A 21,606-nucleotide genomic window follows, 5' to 3' on the forward strand; every position below is an offset into this window, starting at 1 on the left:
ATGCTTTTATGTATGAAAGTCGGTCATCAAAAGTAGGGCTAGGCATAGGTCGGTTCGAATCGGATAATTATTGACCAATTATCTACTTGATCCGATCAGCTGATTTTGTTGAAAATTAAAAATCATTATCGGTCCGGCCATTGTCGGTCCAATAATGATTGTCAACCGACTTTATTAGATAAACAATGGCTCGGTTGGTTGGTATTATCGGCCATTTGATTATTGATTTTTTTACTTTTCATTTACGATAATAATATGTTATCCTATCAACTTTTTAAAAGTTTTTTCAAAAGATATTTAAAATTTTGATAAAACTTATATTTGAAAATTTCTAACCTTAAAATTAAGAGTTTTATTTACTAAATATCTACAAGAAAAAAAATATATAAAGAAGAATAGAAAATTATAATTATAAAATAAAAATAGTACTTACAGGCTTATAAATTTATATTTTAAGTTTTAGTTTTTCTTTAAATGTTATTTTAAATCTTAAAACTAAGATTTAAAATTAGATATTTAAAATAATAATAATAAAAATCAGTTAGTCAGGTTATTATTGGCCAACCAATTTTTGATTAACTAAAAATCAGCGACGCATTTATACATGCGTCGGTTAAAATTACCAACCCGACTATATAGGTCGGTTAATTACCTATTATTTGCCATTAAAAACGGACTGGAAGTGAATCGATTGGCCGATAAAACCATCCATGCTCAGCCCTACTAAAAAATTAGTGACTTGAGGAAAAGCTGCTTAATGTGCTTATTTGCCAGCTTTTTTTAAAAGTGGGAGCAAATGCAATCACCCAAAATTGGACTCGTAACGAACACACATTATACAAAATTCCCCCAAATTAACTTATAGCTTTTTTTAAGTAAGTTGCGCACAACTTTTTCAGTCATAATCGTTGCCAGCTTGAAAAAATATCTAAGTTTTAAGCCCCCCAAATAAGTGGGGGCCTACCATTTGTGCTTATTCATGCAGTTTTAGTATGAACATTGGTCAACATCTATGAAAGTTCAATTTGCTTTTTTCCTATTCCGTATTTATAGAGTTAAATCTTTATAAATTAATACAGATAGAATTAACAAAATTCTATTATTTTAGTGAAATATTAAATTATTGTTTACTGAGTCGGGATCAGAAGAAACTATTATTTAAGTGAGATTATTAATTTATCGAGGTTCTGATGTATTTATTTATAAACAGTTTCAGAATGCGATTCTTGAATTATTGTAATGAATTGGGCATCCATATTAAAGTTGTGGGGATTATTTTCCAAAATCAACTACTCAAAATCTAAATAATGATTTGTGTAGAAAAAAAGTTTTAAATTCTTGCATAAGTGATTATGGGTTGTTTGGAGGGATGAATTGCATTGCACATGGTATGTTGAGGGAATATCTATGTATAACTCAATAAAGATATAATGAAAGTGAAACGTGGGATTTCGATCACACGTTATATGTTGGCCATGTTTAGTCAATTTATTTGGGATAATTAGATATAAATCATAACTAATTTCAAGCAACCCCAAAACCAGCACTCCAATTTAGAGCGAAGATTTTGATGGAATGGATCGAAAATTATTTTTTTCGATATTTTTTTTTCAGAAGTAAAAAATGGGTTCTAATTTATGTTCTGAAAAAAAATTTGAATGTGAAAATTCATTCCGATTTTGGAATCGGCGGAATTTCGAAAACTACATTAGTTTATAATATGATATTCAAAATTCGGATATAATGGAATGTTCACAATATTTTTCTATATTTCTTTTGAAATTTTGCAGGAAAATGCAAGAAAATCTAAAAGAGAGTTCGACAAAACGCAATAAATAAAAATTTTAAATATGTAGAGGAACAACAAATTGATACATAGATTTTCATATAAGGAAATACGCAACATAAAATTTCTTATACAAATTAATCTTTTCTAAGGTTTTAATTTACTTGAACCTTCGATATTTATATTTCTTATATAAAATATAAGATAAGTTACGTTATGGAATTACAAAATATAACATAAAATTATATTATATATTTTGAAATATCATAGAAATATTAAGAACTAAAATTTGATAGAAAATCCGAATATATCCGGTAATTTAATATACTATTCCGATTATGTTCCAAATAAATTTGAAAATCATAATGAAAAATACGGTTCCCAATGCAGATATTTTGCAACTGAAAATAACAGAATTCGAAAATTCTATTCCAATTTCCCCACTAACCCAAGTGTAAAATGAGTACCAATTTAGACTAAAAAACATACATTATTTTTGTTTTTGATTATTTTTCGAGATTGTAATAATTTTCGGTTAAAAAGTTGGATTTTAATTCCGTAAATTAAGTATTCTTTTGCCATTTATGGCAATGTTTCGTATTTTACTAATTTATTTCAGTTTTAATAGACTTTACGTTTATTTTTATTCTGATAATGTTTAAGTATTTTCTTTTCCTTTTTTTTTTTCTTTTTGCATTTTAACCAAACCATGTTATAGTGTACTTGGAAATTGATCGTTTTAACATTATTTTCTTTTTTACTTAGATCATTTTAACATAATATGAAAGTATATCTATGAAAGTGGCAATGGACGTTTGAAATTTGTCTAATAAACTTATGAAAATTGGCGGTGAGCTACTAAAAATTGGAAGTTAACTTTTGAAAATCAATATATTAACAAAATATGATTATAGACTTACGAATATTGAGTAAGTTGTTATAAAAAGTGAGTAATTTAACATATTATGTCGTAAAGTTATAAATTTGGTGGTAAACTTCTGAAAATTGACACCAACTTTTAAATGACAGTGATCATATGTAAATTGAACATTTTAACAAAATATAGCAGTGACTTCTGAAATCGGGTGAAAGTTGATGGTAAATTTATTTGCAGTGAACGTCAACAATAAACTTATGGCATAGGGGTGCATCCCACACTATTCACATAATGTGCAAGCAATACTCATCGGGCAACGATAAAAATACAGTTTGTTCTATGTTACACCTAATGAACTTTACGGAGTTATTGTTGGAGTTTGAATACGAGGAGTCAACAATAAGTTTGTATGAGGTTTATTTACCGATTAAAATTTCAAATCACAACAAAGTCCTAGATGATTGCAAAATTGAATTTGTATTAGAACTTACAAATAAGTCGGATTTCGACCCTAAATGTCTTCTTCAATTTCAACACGGCAATAAAAAGTGTTTTTAGTACTCCATATGTTCCACAATAACTGTTTCTTTTTAAAAATATTTTTGTTCCATATTATCTGTCACTTTAGATTTTCATTACTGCATTAAATGTATTTCTCCTGCTTTAACCTTATTAATGAAACTCTATTCATTAATTTTCTCTTATAAATCATTAAATATTAAAGGTTGTTTTAGTCATTTTTATATGATTTTTCTAAAATCAAGATACATTTATTGAGTTTCTTAATATTTGTGAAAAGTGACAATTATTTAGGAATGGATGGAGTATATATATACAACTGGCTATTGATAAAAAAAAATTCACTCGGGGCAATTTAGATATTTCATTATATTTGTTACGATTTTTGATATACTGTTAGTTGAAGGGGACAACTGTAATTCGCAACGCAAATATGAAGGGATATCTGTAATTTAAAGATGCAAGAAGGGTTATTTGTCATTATTTAATTAATAAATTGAAATCTGCTTCTTTAAGATAAAAAAGAAAAAAAAAAAAAAAAAAAAAAAAAAAAAAAAAAAAAACCATACCGAGCATAAATTTGTTTTGTTTTATTACATTACATTACACACGTGTGAGCGGCAACCTTGTACTCAACTTTCTCATCTCAAAGCAGTTTTAAGGCTATTTCTGATCCAGATCAATTTTGCCCCTTTACAAGGTATCTCAATTTCATCTCTCTTTGATATTAATCTTGATAATTTCTATTATTTTTTTTTAATGACTGAATTAATATATAGTTATTCTTAACCCAAAACCTTAGAAATTAATCTGAGTTTAATCCTGCTGTTTATTAATTATTAATAATTTGGTAGATGCACAGTTTCAGTTTCAGCTACTTAATTGAGCTTAATTAATGTGTGAGCTATGTTGCACATACACAAGTCAACTGCTGGAAATTTGTTTGGGGCCATTTTGTAATTTCCGGAAAGGTAGAAATGTGCTTCAATTGCAAATCCCAGAATTTTTCTTTAGCTTCCTCAATTTCTTTACATGATTTAGTAATCAATTTCATGTCATTGATAATGATAGTCATATTTTCTTGAACAAATTTATACGAAAATATATTATAGAAATTTAGTATTTTTAACTCGTACCCATTTTCGGAAGCATAGTATGTAAAAGAGAGTTCTATCATTCGGCAAGATAACATTTTTTCTTCAATAGCTTATAGTTAGATAAAGAGTGTTCTTTCTTGAAAACGAGCCGTACATGTTTTTCATTACTAGTTGTTGATTTCACAATATTTGGTAGAGCTATGTGAAACGATTAGTAATCCCAAATCGATGTTCGATAACGAACTCAAAATAGGAGAAAAATTAGTTTTTGCAGCTATTCCTTTTTAATGGCATTTCTCTAAAATTACCGAAAAATTGCAATAATCGTATTCTTGTAAACCATTTTAGTACATAGTTTTTGTAGCTTACTATAATATTATACTTTGCATGTTTCTATTCATTTGCTCTAAAAGATGTTCGATTATACTTTAATGCGGAATTGCTAAATCGTGTTATAGTCGATTAATATAATCGTGCGCAGATATTATAAGGTTTGTCAAATTATGGGGTCTGAGGCAATCATGCACAATGGTGGATGTCACTGCAAAAGGGTGAGATGGAAAGTACGAGCACCGCCAAGTGTGGTGACGTGGCAATGTAACTGCTCGGATTGTTCAATGAGGGGGAACATTCACTTTGTGGTCCCGTCTTCCGATTTCGAGCTCGATGAAGATTCCCGAAAGTTCTTGACCACTTATACGTTCGGCACTCACACGGCCAAGCACATTTTCTGCAATGTTTGTGGCATAACTTCGTTCTATATTCCAAGGTCGAACCCCGATGGTGTAGCGGTTACTTTTAGGTGCGTCGATCGTGGGACGTTGAAACATGTTGAGATTAGGCAATTCGACGGTCAGGATTGGGAGAGTGAGTTTGATCGGACTGGCATCTCTGCGTTTTCGAAGGTTGATCCGAAAAAGTCGGGATGAGATACAATCATTGTGTATTTTTTTTAAATTCGACATTGTCGTCTATTAATAAACACGAAAATCATTTTAAATTACAACTGACCCCATTTATTTTAAGGCAAATTACAGCCACCCCCAAGATATGACCAAATTCCAAAAAGCCCCTCCTTTTAAATATTTTTACATTAATTACAGCCATCCCCCTCCTTTTAAATATTTTTACATAAATTTATGTAATTCGATTATTTACTATTGTATATTCAGTTCGGTAAAAAGTATGAAATGTTAGCGTATCGAAATTTCGGTTCGGTTTTATCGAATTAACATCCCTAAATTTACATCTTGAGGGGTCTTTCCGTAAAATAATACATAGCTGAGGGGGGTCATTGTAATTACCCAAACAAGAGAGGGGTTTTCATAATTTGATGATAACTCAGGGGTGGTCGTAATTTGCCCTTTATTTTATTTGACAAACTGCACAAAATGAAATGCAAAGTTCAAAAAGTTCAATATAAACAAAATAGCAGTGAAGCTGTTGAACTCACAACAGCAGAAAAGTGTGTTAAATTACAATAAAAAAAAGGTACAAATTACTCCAGCCATTTATGAGCACAATACTATCTGTGCACTGCAATTACAAAAAGGTACATTCATTTAAATCCCCTTTTCATTTCAGCCCCCCAATACATCAAATCCAAGAAACTGCACCCCCTAAATAGAAAGAGAGAGAAAAAAAATGGCAATGGCATCCCTTTTTTATTCAAAGTTATCCCGAAAAATAAAAAGAAAATAAAAATCAACTTCGCTCACTTCTTCAACAACAAAGCACTGCACTGTGCCATGATCTTGGACGCCCTAGTAATCGCGTCAGTCATATAGAAATTCTCGACAGCAACTCCGAACGGCGTCTCTTCATCCATCTTCTCCTTAACCTCCGGCCTCAACAAAGAACTCGAAAAAGTGGAACCCACTCTCTCGTCCGCCTGCAAAAGATTTGGCGCCACAGTCCCGATTCTTGATCTGACACCACTAAGGTTATCGTACGGCAATCCAACCCCTGCCACCTCAGCCAGCGCTCGAATTATCTTCCAGTCATCTCGAGAATCACCAACTGTAGGAACTGCAGGGACAGTAGTCTGAGCACACCCTTCCGTATTCTCGTAAGTCCCTTCCTTCTCACTAAATGCCGAAGCAGGCAATATCACGTTCGCACGGTAGACCCCACGGTCGCCATGGTGGCCTTGGTAGACGACAAAGGAATCTTCCGGAAGCTTCTCCAAGTCCACGTCATCGGCCCCCATCAGGTACACGAACTTGGCGGATTCGATGCTCTTGCCGGAAGATTCTGGAACCAGGCCTAGGTCTAGGGCGGCTGCTTGGGCGGCGTTGACCAGGAGGGTGTTGACCGAAGCATTCGATTTTTTGGCGATTTTGTCGATTGTTGAGAAGATTGCGTCCTTGTCGTTTCTATTGAAGATGTTGGAACCGAGGATAATGACTGGGTTTTTGGCGGTTGATAGGGCTGCAGAGAAAGGGTGGGTCCCGTTTTCTAGTTGGGTGAGTGTTGCGGGGCCAGTGCCGAGGTGCTCGTGGTCGTAGTTGAAGTCGGCGGTGGGGCCCACGTAGCCGACCTTGGCGTTGTTGGCTCGGACTGTTTTGCAGATTCTGGCGTTCACCATTGCAGCTTCTACTCTTGGCTGAAAATTTCATAGTAAAGTAATTGGTCCATTAGAAAGAAAACATAAAAGCAGTTGAACGTACGTAGCTGTTTGCCGTTTTTAACATAGAGAGAAGGGAAGGAAGCAAAAAATTTACCTGTGTACCAACTAAAAGGAAGAGATCTGCTTTCTCCAATCCACTGATGCCAGTGTTCATAATATATCCGGAACGTAGATCGGCATTTGGATTAGGGCCGTTTCCTTCACACCAAATGTTATTCGAACCCATCCTGTTTAAGAAATCCTTTAGTGCAATCATGGATTCTGCATCAGACAGCTTGCCAGCGACACCAACAATTTCCTCCGGATTAACTTTGTGGATGACCTCAGCAACCACAGCAAGTGCATCACGCCAGCTCACAACCTTAAAGCGCCCATCTGCACCTCGAATCATGGGATCGTTTAGCCTTTGCCTCTTCAGACCGTCGTAGCAAAAACGTGTCTTGTCTGATATCCATTCTTCATTGATGTCCTGCACGAGCCCCAACCAAGCACAATCATGTTTTAGAAAGATGAACAAAAGGGCAAACAGAGCTCTATATAGTCGAGCCATAAAGTAAATGTTTCATCAGAATAATTAAAAACAAATTTCACCAGCAACATGAATCGATATACATGTACTTCTTAAAAAACGAGCAAATATTGCAAATTGAACATCTCAAAGTTATGATAACATTTGATTACTACGTCGAACACAGATTCAATTTCTATATGTGGAGCACGTATCCAACAAACTTTCTGACGAGTCAGTCATTACCTTTATTAACAAAAAATACGAGGAACAAAATCTAGAGAAGCTGAAACGAAAACAATGCTATATCTTCTAATATGCAAGCAAAAGACAACAATGATGTTCTGAGGATAGGGTAAAAATTAAAATAATATTATTCATCACACACGAGAGCAAAGAATACCTCATTCAATCGTGGCAGAATGCGCATGACTTCAGGACCTCTACTATCAATGCGGATATTCGAACCAACTGCATCTGTGACATCAATGCTCTCAGTACCCTTGAGCTCCCAATTACGGGCTTTAAAGGCAAAAGGTTTTGAGGTTAGAGCTCCTACAGGACAAATATCAATGACATTCCCCGACAATTCACTTGTCATAAGTCTCTCAACATAAGTTCCAATTTCTTCTCCGCTGCCACGACCCAAAACCCCAAGATCTTGAACACCGGCAATTTCTGACGCAAACCGTACACACCTATTTGATGGCCAATTCCATATCAAAATATGGTCCAATCTAAAGATACTAATTCTAAGTCCATACATATTATTTGTTCGAAGTTACTCCAAAATCACGACGCACCAGCTAATAGAGCAGGAAGAAGCCAAAGATGATAATACATAAAACAGCAAGGACACTACTTTCACTACACTTGGTAATCTGAGAACTATTTGATTATAAATATAGTCCTTTTATTTTCTCGACCGGAGACATTGCCAGTCAACCAATTAATGTATAAGAGATATTTCCCACATATGAGATATCAAGTATAAATAGAAGAATTATTCTTTAAAATTAGAGCTGTGAGAACAATATTTTGAACAACTATTTCCCGGACCCTCATGACAAGATCTTCAATTCAAAATTACTTATGGGCAGTTATGCCTTTATTTAAACAGATGTACAAAGTAGCTACAGACACAAAGATATCAGGAATCACAACCCTAATAGCCAACAGTTCCATCGCAAAATTTGACCAGAAAAAACACGGATCAGCTATGTGTCTTGCAGGATCCTACATTTTACTAATAAATATGATAAGAGGAAAAGCACTCAAGAACTTGCACCTATATGGAAACTTGAAAGTAATAGTCGTCACAAAGATAACAGCTATAGTAAGGTAACATGACACACTGATAGCCAAGATTTTAATTGAGAAACTTAACCAGAACATGCAAAATTGACGAAAGGAACATCAACTAAGCACTTGCATGTACATCTTTAGCCTGGTTAGAATGAGGTGTTACTCTTGCCAATATTTAGGTATAATTTTTTTAGGTGATGATAAAATATACAATTCTCACACCATACTTATAAACTGCACGCCGACATTTTGCAACCAGTTCATATAGAAATCTGCATCTTAAATTTTTAATCTAAAATAAATTGCAAGCACAAAATAATAGATTTGTACCTTGTGCACTGAATACATCGAGTCATTACCGTCTTGACCAAAGGTCCAAGGTTCTTATCAACCACTGATCGCTTCATCTCAGTAAAACGACCTCGATCAGAACCAAAAGCCATAGATTGATCCTGGAGATCACACTCTCCCCCCTGATCACAAATTGGGCAGTCGAGTGGATGATTCATCAAAAGAAATTCCATAACCCCTTCTCTTGCCTTCTTTGCAATAGGTGTATCAGTTTTAATTTTCATTCCTACAGTCGGGTTAAGGAGAAATTCAGCAAGAGTCAAAAGAAAGAATAACCTTGGAAAAATGTGCATACAGCAATTAGGTAAACTTTGTTAATGGTTATATCCAAATTTATGAGGAGAACCAACAAAATAAAACAGAAATTCCAAACAGAAAACATATCACTTTTCTTGCGACACCATGGGAGATAAAAAAATAAATCACACGAAAAACTGAATTCCATGAAAAACAGAGGCTCAGAGCACATAAAGCACACACTAAATTGAGCACTTGAAACTAATGTCATATATCAGGAAAATGCTGCAGTCTATAGTTTCACACATTAGCTAATGGATAGAGCTCTTAGCTTACAGAATGCTTCTATGGAATACATGATATAGATACGATAAATCTAGCCCGAAAAAATAAAACTTACAAAAGAAACAGCAGAACCCTGAAATTTAAATGATTTGCGATTAGTGCTACAAAGAACTTGAACTGCCAAGCACCCTTATTTTCAGTTAACTTGCATGCATACCACCACAATTGGGAGATACAACAAGCAATAAGTACCTTAAGGTCAAGTCTAGAACTAAAGGTATAGTCAACGAACAAATCATAGTTACCACGGAACAGAACTGACGCAATTCACAATCCAGCTCCATGAAATTTCTTCAGTGCAACCTAAATATATTTTTGCACAACCCCAAAAGAAACATATTCCCACCAACAAGGGGGTGTACGTAATTCTTGGATACCTACAATGCCAGGGCATATAGTGATAACAAGAAACCACACAGAAAAGTCACTTTTCATCGGTGATTTCAAAATGGATTAAGATCCTAACTCTTGGAAGTTCCTACTCCAGTAATCTGTGAAAAAAACTTGATTGATAGAAGAACACAAATCCTAAGCCGTATATATTTCTCTACAAAAGTTCAACACGCATTTGATCATTGCTATGGATAACAACCAAATTTACTTAAATTCAGAAACTGGAGATATCAAAATAAGGAAGAATGCTGGAACTGTAACATATAATATATCTACCTTTTCCCTCCTCGTCGAAACAAATTATCACCTATCCTAACTACAAAAAAGTAATAAAATAACCTTACTCCAAATATATCTCAGTTAAAAATGGCTTACCAAGACCAATCACTTCATAAAAAAACAGTCTTTCCTCGTAAAAGTAACAGAAAGCACTAAACCTAAGCACTCAGTATCCACATAAATCTACAAAAATTAAAACCTGATCAATCACAAAAACATCGACATTAGCTAGCTTATGATTCCTTCACATAATAAAAAACTAATCAAAGCTTAATCTTATTGCGTCATATTCACGCCACAAAGCTTTAAAGTTTAAACCCTTAATTTGATCACAAGCAGTTCCAATTATATAGAACAAACAAAAAAAATCCCCAAATCCAATACCACCAATCAAGCAAATGTAAAAAAAATCCTACAATCCCAAACTAAACCTAAGAATAAGAAGCCTACCAGGTAGTGCAGGCATGGCGCAGGAGGCCACCGGCTTGGGCGATTTCTCGACCTCCACGAGGCACATGCGGCAGTTTCCGGCGATGGAAAGGCGGTCATGATAACAGAATCTCGGGATATCGACGCCGGCGATCTCGCAAGCCTGCAGCACCGTCATTCCCTTGGGGATTTTGACCGGATACCCATCGACAAACACCTCGATGGCGTCGTCCGGGTTGGGGAAGTGGACCCGGGCACCGGCGACGGGGTTCCTCTTTGGAAGATCTACTTCCGGTTGTGCCGCCGCGGCAGCGGCTTCGGCGTTGTGGAGCTCCGGCGTGGAAACGATGGTCCGGCGGAGGAGGTGGGAGGGTTTGGCGGTGGCGAGCCGGGCGGATCGGATGAGGGCTCGTGAAGCGAGTTGACCCAGTCCCATTTTACTGTGTTCACCGTCTTTGCTTTCGGAGTTGTGTGGATTTATCCGAGTTTCTCTTTAATGGAGGAAAAAGGAAAGGTCGGTCGATTTGCAAGTGGATACGGGTTGTCGGGTTAACCCGATACCGACTTAGACCCTTTTTTCAAATTAAGTGAACATAACCCGTTAAGCCATAAATTTAATTAAATTTTATGTTTTCCGAAATTACAATAAATGAGTTTCATTTTTTTGAGTGGTGCTATTTCCACATCAAATTATCTCAATTCACCACCAAAGATTATAAAATATCATAAATACCCCTCAAATTTATAATTCACCACCCTTGCTTATATTCACATAATCCTCATGTGTTCTACGTTATTTCTATTTTATTTATGTTTTATTAATTTTTTAATTACTTTTTTCAATGAAATATTTATTACAAGATATTTAAACTTCCATATCAGATGACCAACATATTATGTAATTTTTTTTAAGGAAACGAAATTATATTAATCCAAATTGGACAATTCTGGAAGAAGTTCAGCACCTTCCATACAAGCAATCTTAATTTATTTCTCAAAAAACGTGAATTCCCACTCTTTTTGACCTTCGGAAATGTTTTTCTCTCACAAAAGTATTATTCACTTAAGCTGGATAGGGCAAGATTTCCAGTGAAAAATGTGGGATTTTTTTTATAAATATTTTAATTAGTTTAGTGGTAGATGCATGGTTTATAAATTTGTAAAGAATATAGGTGAAAGAAGAAGAAAAGGGTAAAATTGAAAATATATTTAATTTGGTGGTGAAATAAGATATTTTGAGGGTGAAAATAGCACTTCTCATTTTTTTTAAGGCAGTTTTGTATTTTATTCAAAATTACTAAAACTATAATTGTATATGCATATTTGAATATGAAATAAGTTATAACCAATGTTGTTAGAACCGGACCGAACCGGCCGGCCGGACCGGTTCGACCATGACCCGGTCTGACATCTGAAACCGGAAAAATTGAAAACCGGGTCAAATGACCAAAATCCGGTTCGACCGGTAAAATCCGAGAACCGACGAGTCAGTCAAGGAACCCCATTTTCGGCCAAAACGTCTCGAATCACCGTTGGGTTGGTTATTTGTGGCTAGATTGAGCGAACATTCATGGACTTAGTAGTGGGTGGCCGGATCTAGTCATGATTCGTCGAAGAATTGTCGGATATGATCATGGGAAATCGAATAGGGGTGGCCGATTGCCGGATTTGAAGAATAACAAATGGAAAAATATAGAGTATAAGCAATAAAATATAGTAAAAAGTGAGGTGAAGTAGATAAAGTGAAAATAATAAGTGGGAGATTAAAAATATAAAGAAAATAATATTTTTAAAATATTAAAATTAATAAAATAATGGCATATTACAAAAAATCAAAAACCCAGTTGAACCAGTTCGACCCTATAAACCCATGACTCAAATAATCGTCCGGTTCTATAGTCGGTCCGGTTCTGACAACATTGGTTATAACACTTGAATAAACAGTGAGTAGAGCCGGTCTAGAGTTCGAGAAACCCGAAACGAGAAAGAAAAATGAGATTTTTTTATACTATATATATAATACTTGATAAGTTAATTAATTAAACATCAAATAAAGTATTATAATCTGAATTATTTTAAATTGGTATAAATTAATTGGTTGTTTTAACGATTTTTGGATAAATACAATCAAACAAATAAACATATGAGTGTGTTAAAACGTGTACAGGAGTTTCATAATGGTCGAAAACTACAAGGTGTATTTTTTTTTCAGATATATAATTTGTGGGTGGATTTCGCAAATTCTAAAATTTTAGGTTGCAGATCGTCAATATATGCTTTTCACTCAGTGTTCTTGTGTGTGTGTGTGTGTGTGTGTGGAGGTTGGAGGTGCAAAATTCAATTAGCCCAAAATTTAATTAAATCAATTATGAGAAACATATCTCCACATAAAAATAATATAATATTTATTATCTTTAATTTGGAGTTATATTGATACTTTTTAAGTAATACAAATAAAATTCTATCATTATTTTTTCAAACACAAATGATTTTAGAAATTTCCAAAAATATTAGTTCCTGAATGAGAATTTATGCGACATAAATTGAAATTAGAAACGGTAGTTTTCGCGACATTTTTTGTTTGTTACTCAAAAAATTCATAATAAAAAGAAATGGTGATGGGAAAATTTGTCCTATATGTGCAAAACTGCAAATTAAAATCGAGTGGATCTTTACTCGGAGTAGAGTAAAAACCTAAAGAGATGAAAAAGATAACACATAAACAATAAAATACCATATGTTTTTTTTTTTTCTTTCTATTGTAAGGAAGAAAAAAATAAGTGAAAAGTTTTCTTAATTGAAATATCAAAGAAATAATTATTTTCCTTGAAAGTTAGAAATATCTTGCTGTGAAAAAATCCGGCAAAACACCAAGAGAAAATTAACAAGACCCACCTAAAAAACTGGTTTTGTAGTTGTTACATCTAGTGAATTACCCGGTGATTTCGAAAAATTGATCTACACATAATAATGCATACCCTCATGTATATGTGTACCTAGTTGGTAGTTAGTTATATAGATATATGTAGGGGGCATGAATCGGTTTTATCGGCTAACCGATCCACTTTCGATCCGCTTTTTTCGGCTGATAATTTTAACCGATCCATATATAAATGGGTCAATCGGTGGTTTTCAGTTTACTCAAAAGTCGGTTGGTCCGGTAATATTGGTCAACCAACTTTTTAAATAATTTTTCTATTATAAATATTAAATTGTAATTCTTATTTTTTTAATGTTAAAATAATATATAAAAGAGGTAAAAACTCAAAAACACAAATTTATAAATTTCCCCGTACTATTTCTAATTTATAATTCTTATTTCAAACTTTTTATTATATTTTTTGCTTATCGTAGAAATTTAATAATAATAATAATAAACAAAAAAAAAAAAAAAAACTCTTAATTTTAAAGTTAAGATTTTTAGTAACATGAGTTTTTCCAAAATATTTAATATCTTTTGAAAAAAACCTTTAAAAATATCTTATTATTCTAAAAAAAACAATAAATAGATGGTCGATAATAATAACCAACCACCTATTGTTTATCCAACAAAGTCGGTTGCAACCATTACCCAACCCATAATGGTCGGATCGGAAATGATTTTAAATTTTCAGCAAAATCGAGTGGTCGGGTCGGGCAGGTAATTGATCGATAATTACTCGACCCGACCCATACCCAACCCTTGAGATATAATTCAAAATCACCCATGTGTACACCATGTGTAGCCTCTCATAGACCAGCAAAACTGCATAACAAAATATAGAAACAGATCCAACAGATCCATAATCCGACCACTTGTGACTAATATGAACTAAATACAACATAAATATTATTCTCAACCATATATATAGTAGGCTTATAAGTCACAAGTTAACTTTACTTCTTGACCTCATAATAAAAAAACAAAGAAAGGAAAAGAACTCTAAAACTTGTCAAGCTCCCTTAACATGTTGAGGTTGCTTGAAATGCTTTTGAGCGGCAACGTTACTAGCAACTGCAGTGTCGTTTTTCTCCTTGTCGCCCAACGCACTTTCGTCTCCACCCGAAAATATATGTGCTAGAGTCTCCCAAATGCAACCTAATAACGGAATTGAAGAAACACTAAATCGAGATTGTTTTTCAATATTCATGGCTCTAAAATTGTGCTTATACTAGTAACACATATGAATGGAGAAGAGAGGATGAACTTGCATATATAGTGATCCAAACACTTGTAAAATTTGTATACTTGCTCACCAAGATTTTGAAAAAGAAAAATATGGTCTACTTTTCATTTTGTCTTATGAGTGTCCATTGGGCTACCAAAATTTGACTTTAGGAGGGAAAAAAAGGGTCGAAATAAAGACCACATTGTTAGTGGAGCTTAGAGATGAGAATTTTCTTGGTCACCACTTATAAAGTATATAGCACTAATAATTGTATTATTATTTTGGGGGGGTTTGATGTTTCAATCTTGCATTCGAGGAAGGAAGGGGGAGGCAAGATAATCCTATCGGATTATTACCTTTTTAATTTATGCATTTTTTTTCGGTGTTGTTTGTGTTTTTATGAGTGTTTTAATTTCTTTGTTTGTGTGACGAGGTTGTACTAATTTTTGATTATATAAAGAGCCAATAGCATAGACCCATGTGTGTTATTTTTAATAGCTGAAAAATTCCTTGTGTAAAAAGAATTAGCAAGAAGTTGCGCCCTCTGTGTGTTGTGCTTTAAAAGCACACTGGTCCTTATTTCGAAATTTATTGTTGACTAATGTTAAATGACCAGATTACCCTTAGAATATAAATATTAATATAAGAACAACAAAGGAAAAAAGATTCAGGGGGCATTCTTCACTTTTCAAGTCAAAACACGCACTTTTACCTTCATAATTCGCGAGTACATTACGCAATAAGTTAGGTTTTTTTTTTTGGCTTTGACTATTCATAGGGGCGATCTTGCTAATTTTTCTAAAACAATAATATTTTTAGCAATTAGAGATTACATATGGGTAGTTTTTGCAAAACACACTTATATAAATGATGCAGTACAAAAACGTGAAAGCAAAGTGAAATACCAACACCCCCAGTGTTAACAAAGTCAAGGCATCGAGAACGCTCGAGGCAAATTATGTCACTCACTCGCGGGTTGTGCGATTTTTTATGGTATTTTATGGTGAAATGTCATAAATACCCCTTTATGAATTAAAAAAAAAATCTGACTGATTAAATTATGAATAACCTACATTTTAAGGACCAAATTGTAATTTCAAGTTGTAATTTCTAAATTTGCAGAAAAATTATAAACAGAGAAGGAGAAAAGAAGAGTTATCACGTCCTCTTCCTCGTTCTAGTTCGCTGGCCATCGTCGACGTCTCGCACCACCGCCACCCACTCCTTCAAATTTCTCTCCCACGACACCGCCGTCGCCAGGGCCGGTCCGGCGTATTCGGGGGCCCGAGGTGAGAATATAATTGTTCGATAGTTCGGGGGCGACGTCCGAATTTTTTTCCACATCTTAAGCTTAATAAAATAATATAATTAAATCATTTATTAATACAAACCTCGTAAATAGAAGTTTGAAATTATTAATGTCTAGATAAAACACTTCTATGTAAAGCAAATGATAGAATAAAAAAAACATTAAATTTCAAATTTATTTTTAAAATAAATTTATAAAAAAATAAAAAATAAATAAAAAGGAATAAAAGTGTAGAATTCTTTTTATTAAAAAAACTAGAAAAATAATTTTTTTAAACTATAAAATGATTTTTGCACATAAAAATAAATAATATATATATTAAAAAATTGAAAATTTGGGCCCTAATGAAATTGGGCCCTGCTCGCCCCATCCCAGGGCCGGCCATGCCCGTCGTTAGGAACCACCAATTTTTAGTGACATAGAGAGTTGTGTATGGGTGAAGATGGTTAAAAAACTTTTATCCTGCTTTGCATTGTCGTTGTCGCCGCCACCTTCCTTCTTTATGTAATTTAAATGTAAAAAAAATAAAATTAAAAATATATAAAAACTTTTAATATCACAAATTAAATAAAAAATAATGCTTATAAAATTAAAATTAAAATTAAAATTAAAATTAAAATTAATTATGTTATAAAATTTTGCGTAATTAAATTAATTACAAAGTTTAAAAAAATTAAAAATAGGAATACATACAATATTTGTAAATCAAATATACTTTACTAATTGGTGAAAAAAATCCTAAGGTATCTTTGTCATTTCACTTGCAGTCAACCCCTAAAAGCACGGTGGGTGCAGTGAGCTTCGAATTTGTTAACACCGGGGGGGGGGGGGGGGGGGGGTGGTGTTGGTGATTTTTTTGACGGGGTATTTAACAATTAGAGATAACACAGGAGTGGTATCTGCAATTAACCCAAATCATGACTATACGAAGCTATCTATACTGCTGAAAGTGAAAACTGAAAAGTAATATTGTCCTATTTAACATGAAAAAATCTAATTAAACCATGATTATACGATTTTTTCTTGACAATTAGTCAACGTTTATTTGATATTTAATATTTTATTTAATATGACTAAATGTATTTGCTCTAACATAGGTATCAAATGGTTCTTAATTAAAAATAATTAAATTAGTTTACATATCTAATTGCCACATGTTAGTTTTTAAATGGACAATGAGATAGTTAAATTCGTAACTCACATTTGACAATTTTTTTATGCATGATATAATTTTACATCCTGAAAATATCAAAATACAACCCGTTATTATTAATAACTCTGTTGGAGTTAAACTTGCTATTTTTTTTAATATGTAAGTGGTAGTTAAAGGTTTTGATACTACGTCTAATAACTCCATTGGAGTTACTCTTATCGATCCTTAATTTCACAAATTGGTGCGTTGTGTATTGCACTTCCCCATCTATTTATACAATTGTTGGACCTAATAAAATTGGGAATATCTTGCTTACTTTTAGTTCTAGCCACAATGTCTTGCTCCGATTTATATTCCGATCCTATGTGAAAGGCTTGGGTTGTATTTGGATTGGACAATATTTGACTACTGGTTTGGTCGTATGGAAGTTCGTCGTCTATGAATCGATTCAAATAGAAAGGGGGAAAGAGATAAAATGTAAAATAGCTCAAGCAAACAGCTGCATGTATCATAATACGGCTCAGTTCCCTTTTCCAGTATTCAATCTAGAAGATCCAAGTTTTGGTGGCAACTCCAAAACGGAAACAAACACCAAGCTACAACCACCCAAAACCCTAGATCTACCCAGAACTCTCACTGAGTTGACTCACTAACACATGCACAGTCAACTCTGTCACAACTCACCCTCTCCACTCAGCACAAACCCCAGTTTTCCTCACCCAGAGATCTTCAATCACTCACAGAAGAGTATTGAAAGTGAAAACACTCGGTCGGAATAAAAGCTAAAGTCACATATCTCTCTCTCTCTCTCTCTCTCTCTCTCTCTCTCTCTCTCTCTCTCTCTCTCTCTCTCTCTCTCTCTCTCTCTCTCTCTCTCTCTCTCTCTCTCTCTCTCTCTCTCTCTCTCTCTCTCTCTCTCTCTCTCTCTCTCTCTCACTGTAATATTTATACACGAATTTTCAACGTCTGCAACATTAAATGTGCAGCGACCGACAAGGACACCCAATGGCCGGCAAGACCTGCGACGGTGTCGCCGGAAAACGACAATGGGTGACGAAATATTATAGAGAGAGAAGGGGACAATAGGAGAGAGAAATGGCGCAACTGAAATGAGTTACTAGGGTTTGAGAGAGAATAAAAACAGAAGAAATGAACGTCCATGATCACTCACACAAAATGGACGGTCAAGATAGGGTTTAACCTCGATAGTTGGCTTAAGTTGCTTTGTGCTCGATTCCTTGAATTGGGCTGCCAATTTATAAAGACTGGTCCAAACCACTAAAGATCATTTTATTGAGCTCGTAGCTTAACGGTAATCCGAACACATCTTGATTTCCGATTCAATTTTCATTTTCGAATACCTCCTCGTAAATGCCAATTCTTTTTCTAAAACTACATTAATAGTATGAATATTATTATTTATTTTATGTTATAGATGATTAAAAAAATAGTTTTTTCTAAGTTCAGATAGTTTTGACCTAGAAAAAAGTCGTACGATTTTTGAACAGATTTTTTCGTTAAAATTTTTTATTTCTGATTCTTTCCTACTTTTGTTGAAATGGAATCGGAAATTTTTTTTCGCTTTCGAAATACTTTTAGATTTTCTTAGAAATTATTAATTACGATCCAATATGTCTGATGAAGTTATTTTATATGTGATTATATGTCTTGGTCTTTCTTGTTAGCACTTTTTTTTTCTTTTTTGAACAGAAAAACATAACATATAGATTACATAGTCAAAATGATAGTACGGTTATAGGGTTTTGTAGTACAACGGAAAAACACAGAGGATAAGTCTTTATACAAAATATCCTGAATAAATTCAGGGCAAGTTTCAAAATGCAACAATTCATTCGGTTGCATGGTATTTCCTCGTTTGGCCAAAAGATCCGCCACACTATTCAATTCCCTGTAGGAAAACACCATACGAGCATGGTCGAACCTAGTCAACGTCCCCCATGAGTCCTCGAGAAGGGTTTGGGGGGAGTTGGGAGGAGCTTCCTTCCTGTTAATACAAGACATAAGAAAACACGAGTTAGTTTCGATAATAAGGTTTCTTATATCAATATCCACAGCAATCCTTAAACCCATGCAAAGAGCCCATGCTTCGGCTTTGTTATTAGATGCAATTCCAATATTTTTCGAAAAAGCTCAAATAAAATTACCCAAATGGTCACGAATAACTCCACCAATTCCTGCAATACCCGGATTCGATAAGGCTGATCCGTCAATGTTTAGTTTAAACCATCCTTTTGGTGGGGTAGTCCATTTAAGGGTTAGGGTTTGGGTGTCCTTGGCATTCTTTTTATTATTGTGTATATATTGATTGACGTTTTTCCATATTGTATGTTGATTTATATTAGTATTTTTAAATATGAAGTTATTCCTAGCCGTCCACATTAATCAAAAAATCGTTGCTAGGAAGTTTGATGTTAAGGAATTTTTATTAGCTTGGTTGAGTAAAATACAAAAAATTATATCCTCATTAACGGTTCCGATCGGAAGCCGATTAATGATGAATCGAAAGGCCGAGCATTTTAGGAAAAGGTGGGAGTTGGTTTCCGGGCTTTCTTTACAAAGAGGGCATGCATTCGAAGCAATAACTTTTCGTTGGAATAGGAAATTCGCATTAGGTAAGCAATTATGCGCGAGTTGCCAGGTGAATAATTTAACTCGATGGGGAGTATTGAGATTCCAAATGCATTTCCAAGGGAGAGATGGCTCGGTTAAGACACCATTTATATCATGGGCCCATCTAAACGAGTCCCTTTTCGGATAAAGTGGGATCGGAATGGCATATATCTTGTTAAGGATAAATGAGGGTAGATTATTCGCAATTGGTTGGAGGTTCCATGTATTGGTGTGAGGGTTGGTTAGCTCGGATATATACTTTCATATGGTATAGTTCCCTGGGAATATCTGTGATATATTCTGCAATAGTAAAATTGTCAATCCATTTGTCGAACCACACATTTACATTTTTTCCGTTGTTTGTGATCCAAAAGCAACATTTTTTAAGAAAAGGGATTGTTTTATAGATATTTTTCCATAAAATGCTATGGAGAATATATGTATTCGGGTAATATTTTCCTTTCATAAGTTTTGCCCATATAGAAGATGATTCAGTCATTAATCTCCAGCTTAATTTAAGGTTATAAGCCACCTTTATTTTTTGGTTGACAGATTGTCTGCGCCATTTGATGGGGCTTTTTTTGTTTGAGTTAGGACCGGCATTCCACAAAAATCTTTTGTTTATGGAGTTTATTTTGTTAATGGTTATAGTAGGAATTTTGAAGGTTTGCATATGGTAAGTGGGCAGCGTGTTGAGCACATGATTAATAAGGGTCCTTCGGCCGGCATAAGAGAGAAAGTTTAAGCACAGAATAAAAATGTATGGGGAGATCGGGTCTCCTTGTCGAATACCTCTTTGGGGTTTCCATATAGTAGAATTATGGCCGTTAATATTAATGGAAAAAGATACAGATTCAATACATAGCATAATCCATTTAATCATTAGAGGGGGCGGGGGGGAAATTATCGTTTGCAAGAGCCATACGAATAAAGTTCCATTCCAGTTTGTCGTAAGCTTTTTCTAAATCAATTTTTAAAGCCATAAGCCCATGTTTTGATTTATTTCTTTTCATATTGTGGAGAATCTCGTGAGCCATCACAATGTTATCACTAATCATTCTCTTGGGGATGAAGGCATTTTGGAAAGGAGTGATGAGATTATTAAGGAGGGGCCTAATACGATTTGCAAGGATATTAGAGATGATTTTATAAACAACATTGCATAAGCTTATGGGCCGAAAGTGGTTAATTAAGATTTTTTGGGATGAGAATAATTCTTGTCTCATTGATGAAGTTAGGGAGACAATGTTCCAATAATTCTGGAAAAAATGGGCATTGAGCGCATCGGGTTCAGGGGCTTTATCGGGGCCAATTCATTTGAGAGCGTGCCAAATTTCGGAGGGAGTGATCCCCTCAGTTAAGGTTTGATTTTCGTTTGTTGAATTTTTGACACAATCCATGTTAGCAAAATGGGTTATATTGGTATTATTTGATTTATAAAAATTAACCAAGTAATAAAATTCCCCGTGCAATGAATGGTATCGCATTTTAAAATTAAAAAAATAAACTAATTTAATACATGGCTACAACAAATAATAATGAAATATATTACATATTGTAATAAAATTTATTAGTGATATTTACATTAACAACATCATATAAATCTGATA

The 21,606-nt window shown here is 34.0% G+C and overlaps 2 protein-coding genes across 2 annotated transcripts; one reads left to right on the forward strand and one right to left on the reverse strand.

Moving 5' to 3' along the window:
• Positions 1–3,779: 3,779 nt before the first annotated feature.
• LOC105965020 (carbon-sulfur lyase) lies at positions 3,780–5,326 on the forward strand. Its single transcript, XM_012989530.2, has 2 exons — positions 3,780–3,882; positions 4,761–5,326. Exon 2 carries the CDS (start codon positions 4,783–4,785, stop codon positions 5,206–5,208), a length of 426 nt encoding a protein of 141 aa, XP_012844984.1. The 5' UTR covers positions 3,780–3,882; positions 4,761–4,782; the 3' UTR covers positions 5,209–5,326.
• A 388-nt stretch (positions 5,327–5,714) lies between these two features.
• EMB1467 (NADH-ubiquinone dehydrogenase) lies at positions 5,715–11,421 on the reverse strand. Its single transcript, XM_012989620.2, has 5 exons — positions 10,777–11,421; positions 9,052–9,298; positions 7,820–8,114; positions 7,003–7,377; positions 5,715–6,884 (listed from the first exon to the last, which is right to left on the reverse strand). Exons 1-5 carry the CDS (start codon positions 11,189–11,191, stop codon positions 5,994–5,996), a joined length of 2,223 nt encoding a protein of 740 aa, XP_012845074.2. The 5' UTR covers positions 11,192–11,421; the 3' UTR covers positions 5,715–5,993.
• Positions 11,422–21,606: the final 10,185 nt, after the last annotated feature.

Source organism: Erythranthe guttata, chromosome 8, assembly GCF_056151865.1.
Source record: "Erythranthe guttata isolate IM_541 chromosome 8, IM_541, whole genome shotgun sequence".
Taxonomy (NCBI): domain Eukaryota; kingdom Viridiplantae; phylum Streptophyta; class Magnoliopsida; order Lamiales; family Phrymaceae; genus Erythranthe; species Erythranthe guttata.

What these genes read in the sequence shown, in the direction of transcription:
- LOC105965020 (XM_012989530.2), top strand. Translation starts at nt 4,783, where the DNA reads ATGGGGTCTGAGGCAATCATGCACAATGGTGGATGTCACTGCAAAAGG.
- EMB1467 (XM_012989620.2), bottom strand. Translation starts at nt 11,191, where the DNA reads ATGGGACTGGGTCAACTCGCTTCACGAGCCCTCATCCGATCCGCCCGG. An exon ending in TTCTGCCACGATTGAATGAG is followed by an intron (nt 7,378 to 7,819) that starts GTATTCTTTGCT and finishes GGGCTCGTGCAG; the next exon opens with GACATCAATGAAGAATGGAT. An exon ending in TCCTTTTAGTTGGTACACAG is followed by an intron (nt 6,885 to 7,002) that starts GTAAATTTTTTG and finishes TGAAATTTTCAG; the next exon opens with CCAAGAGTAGAAGCTGCAAT.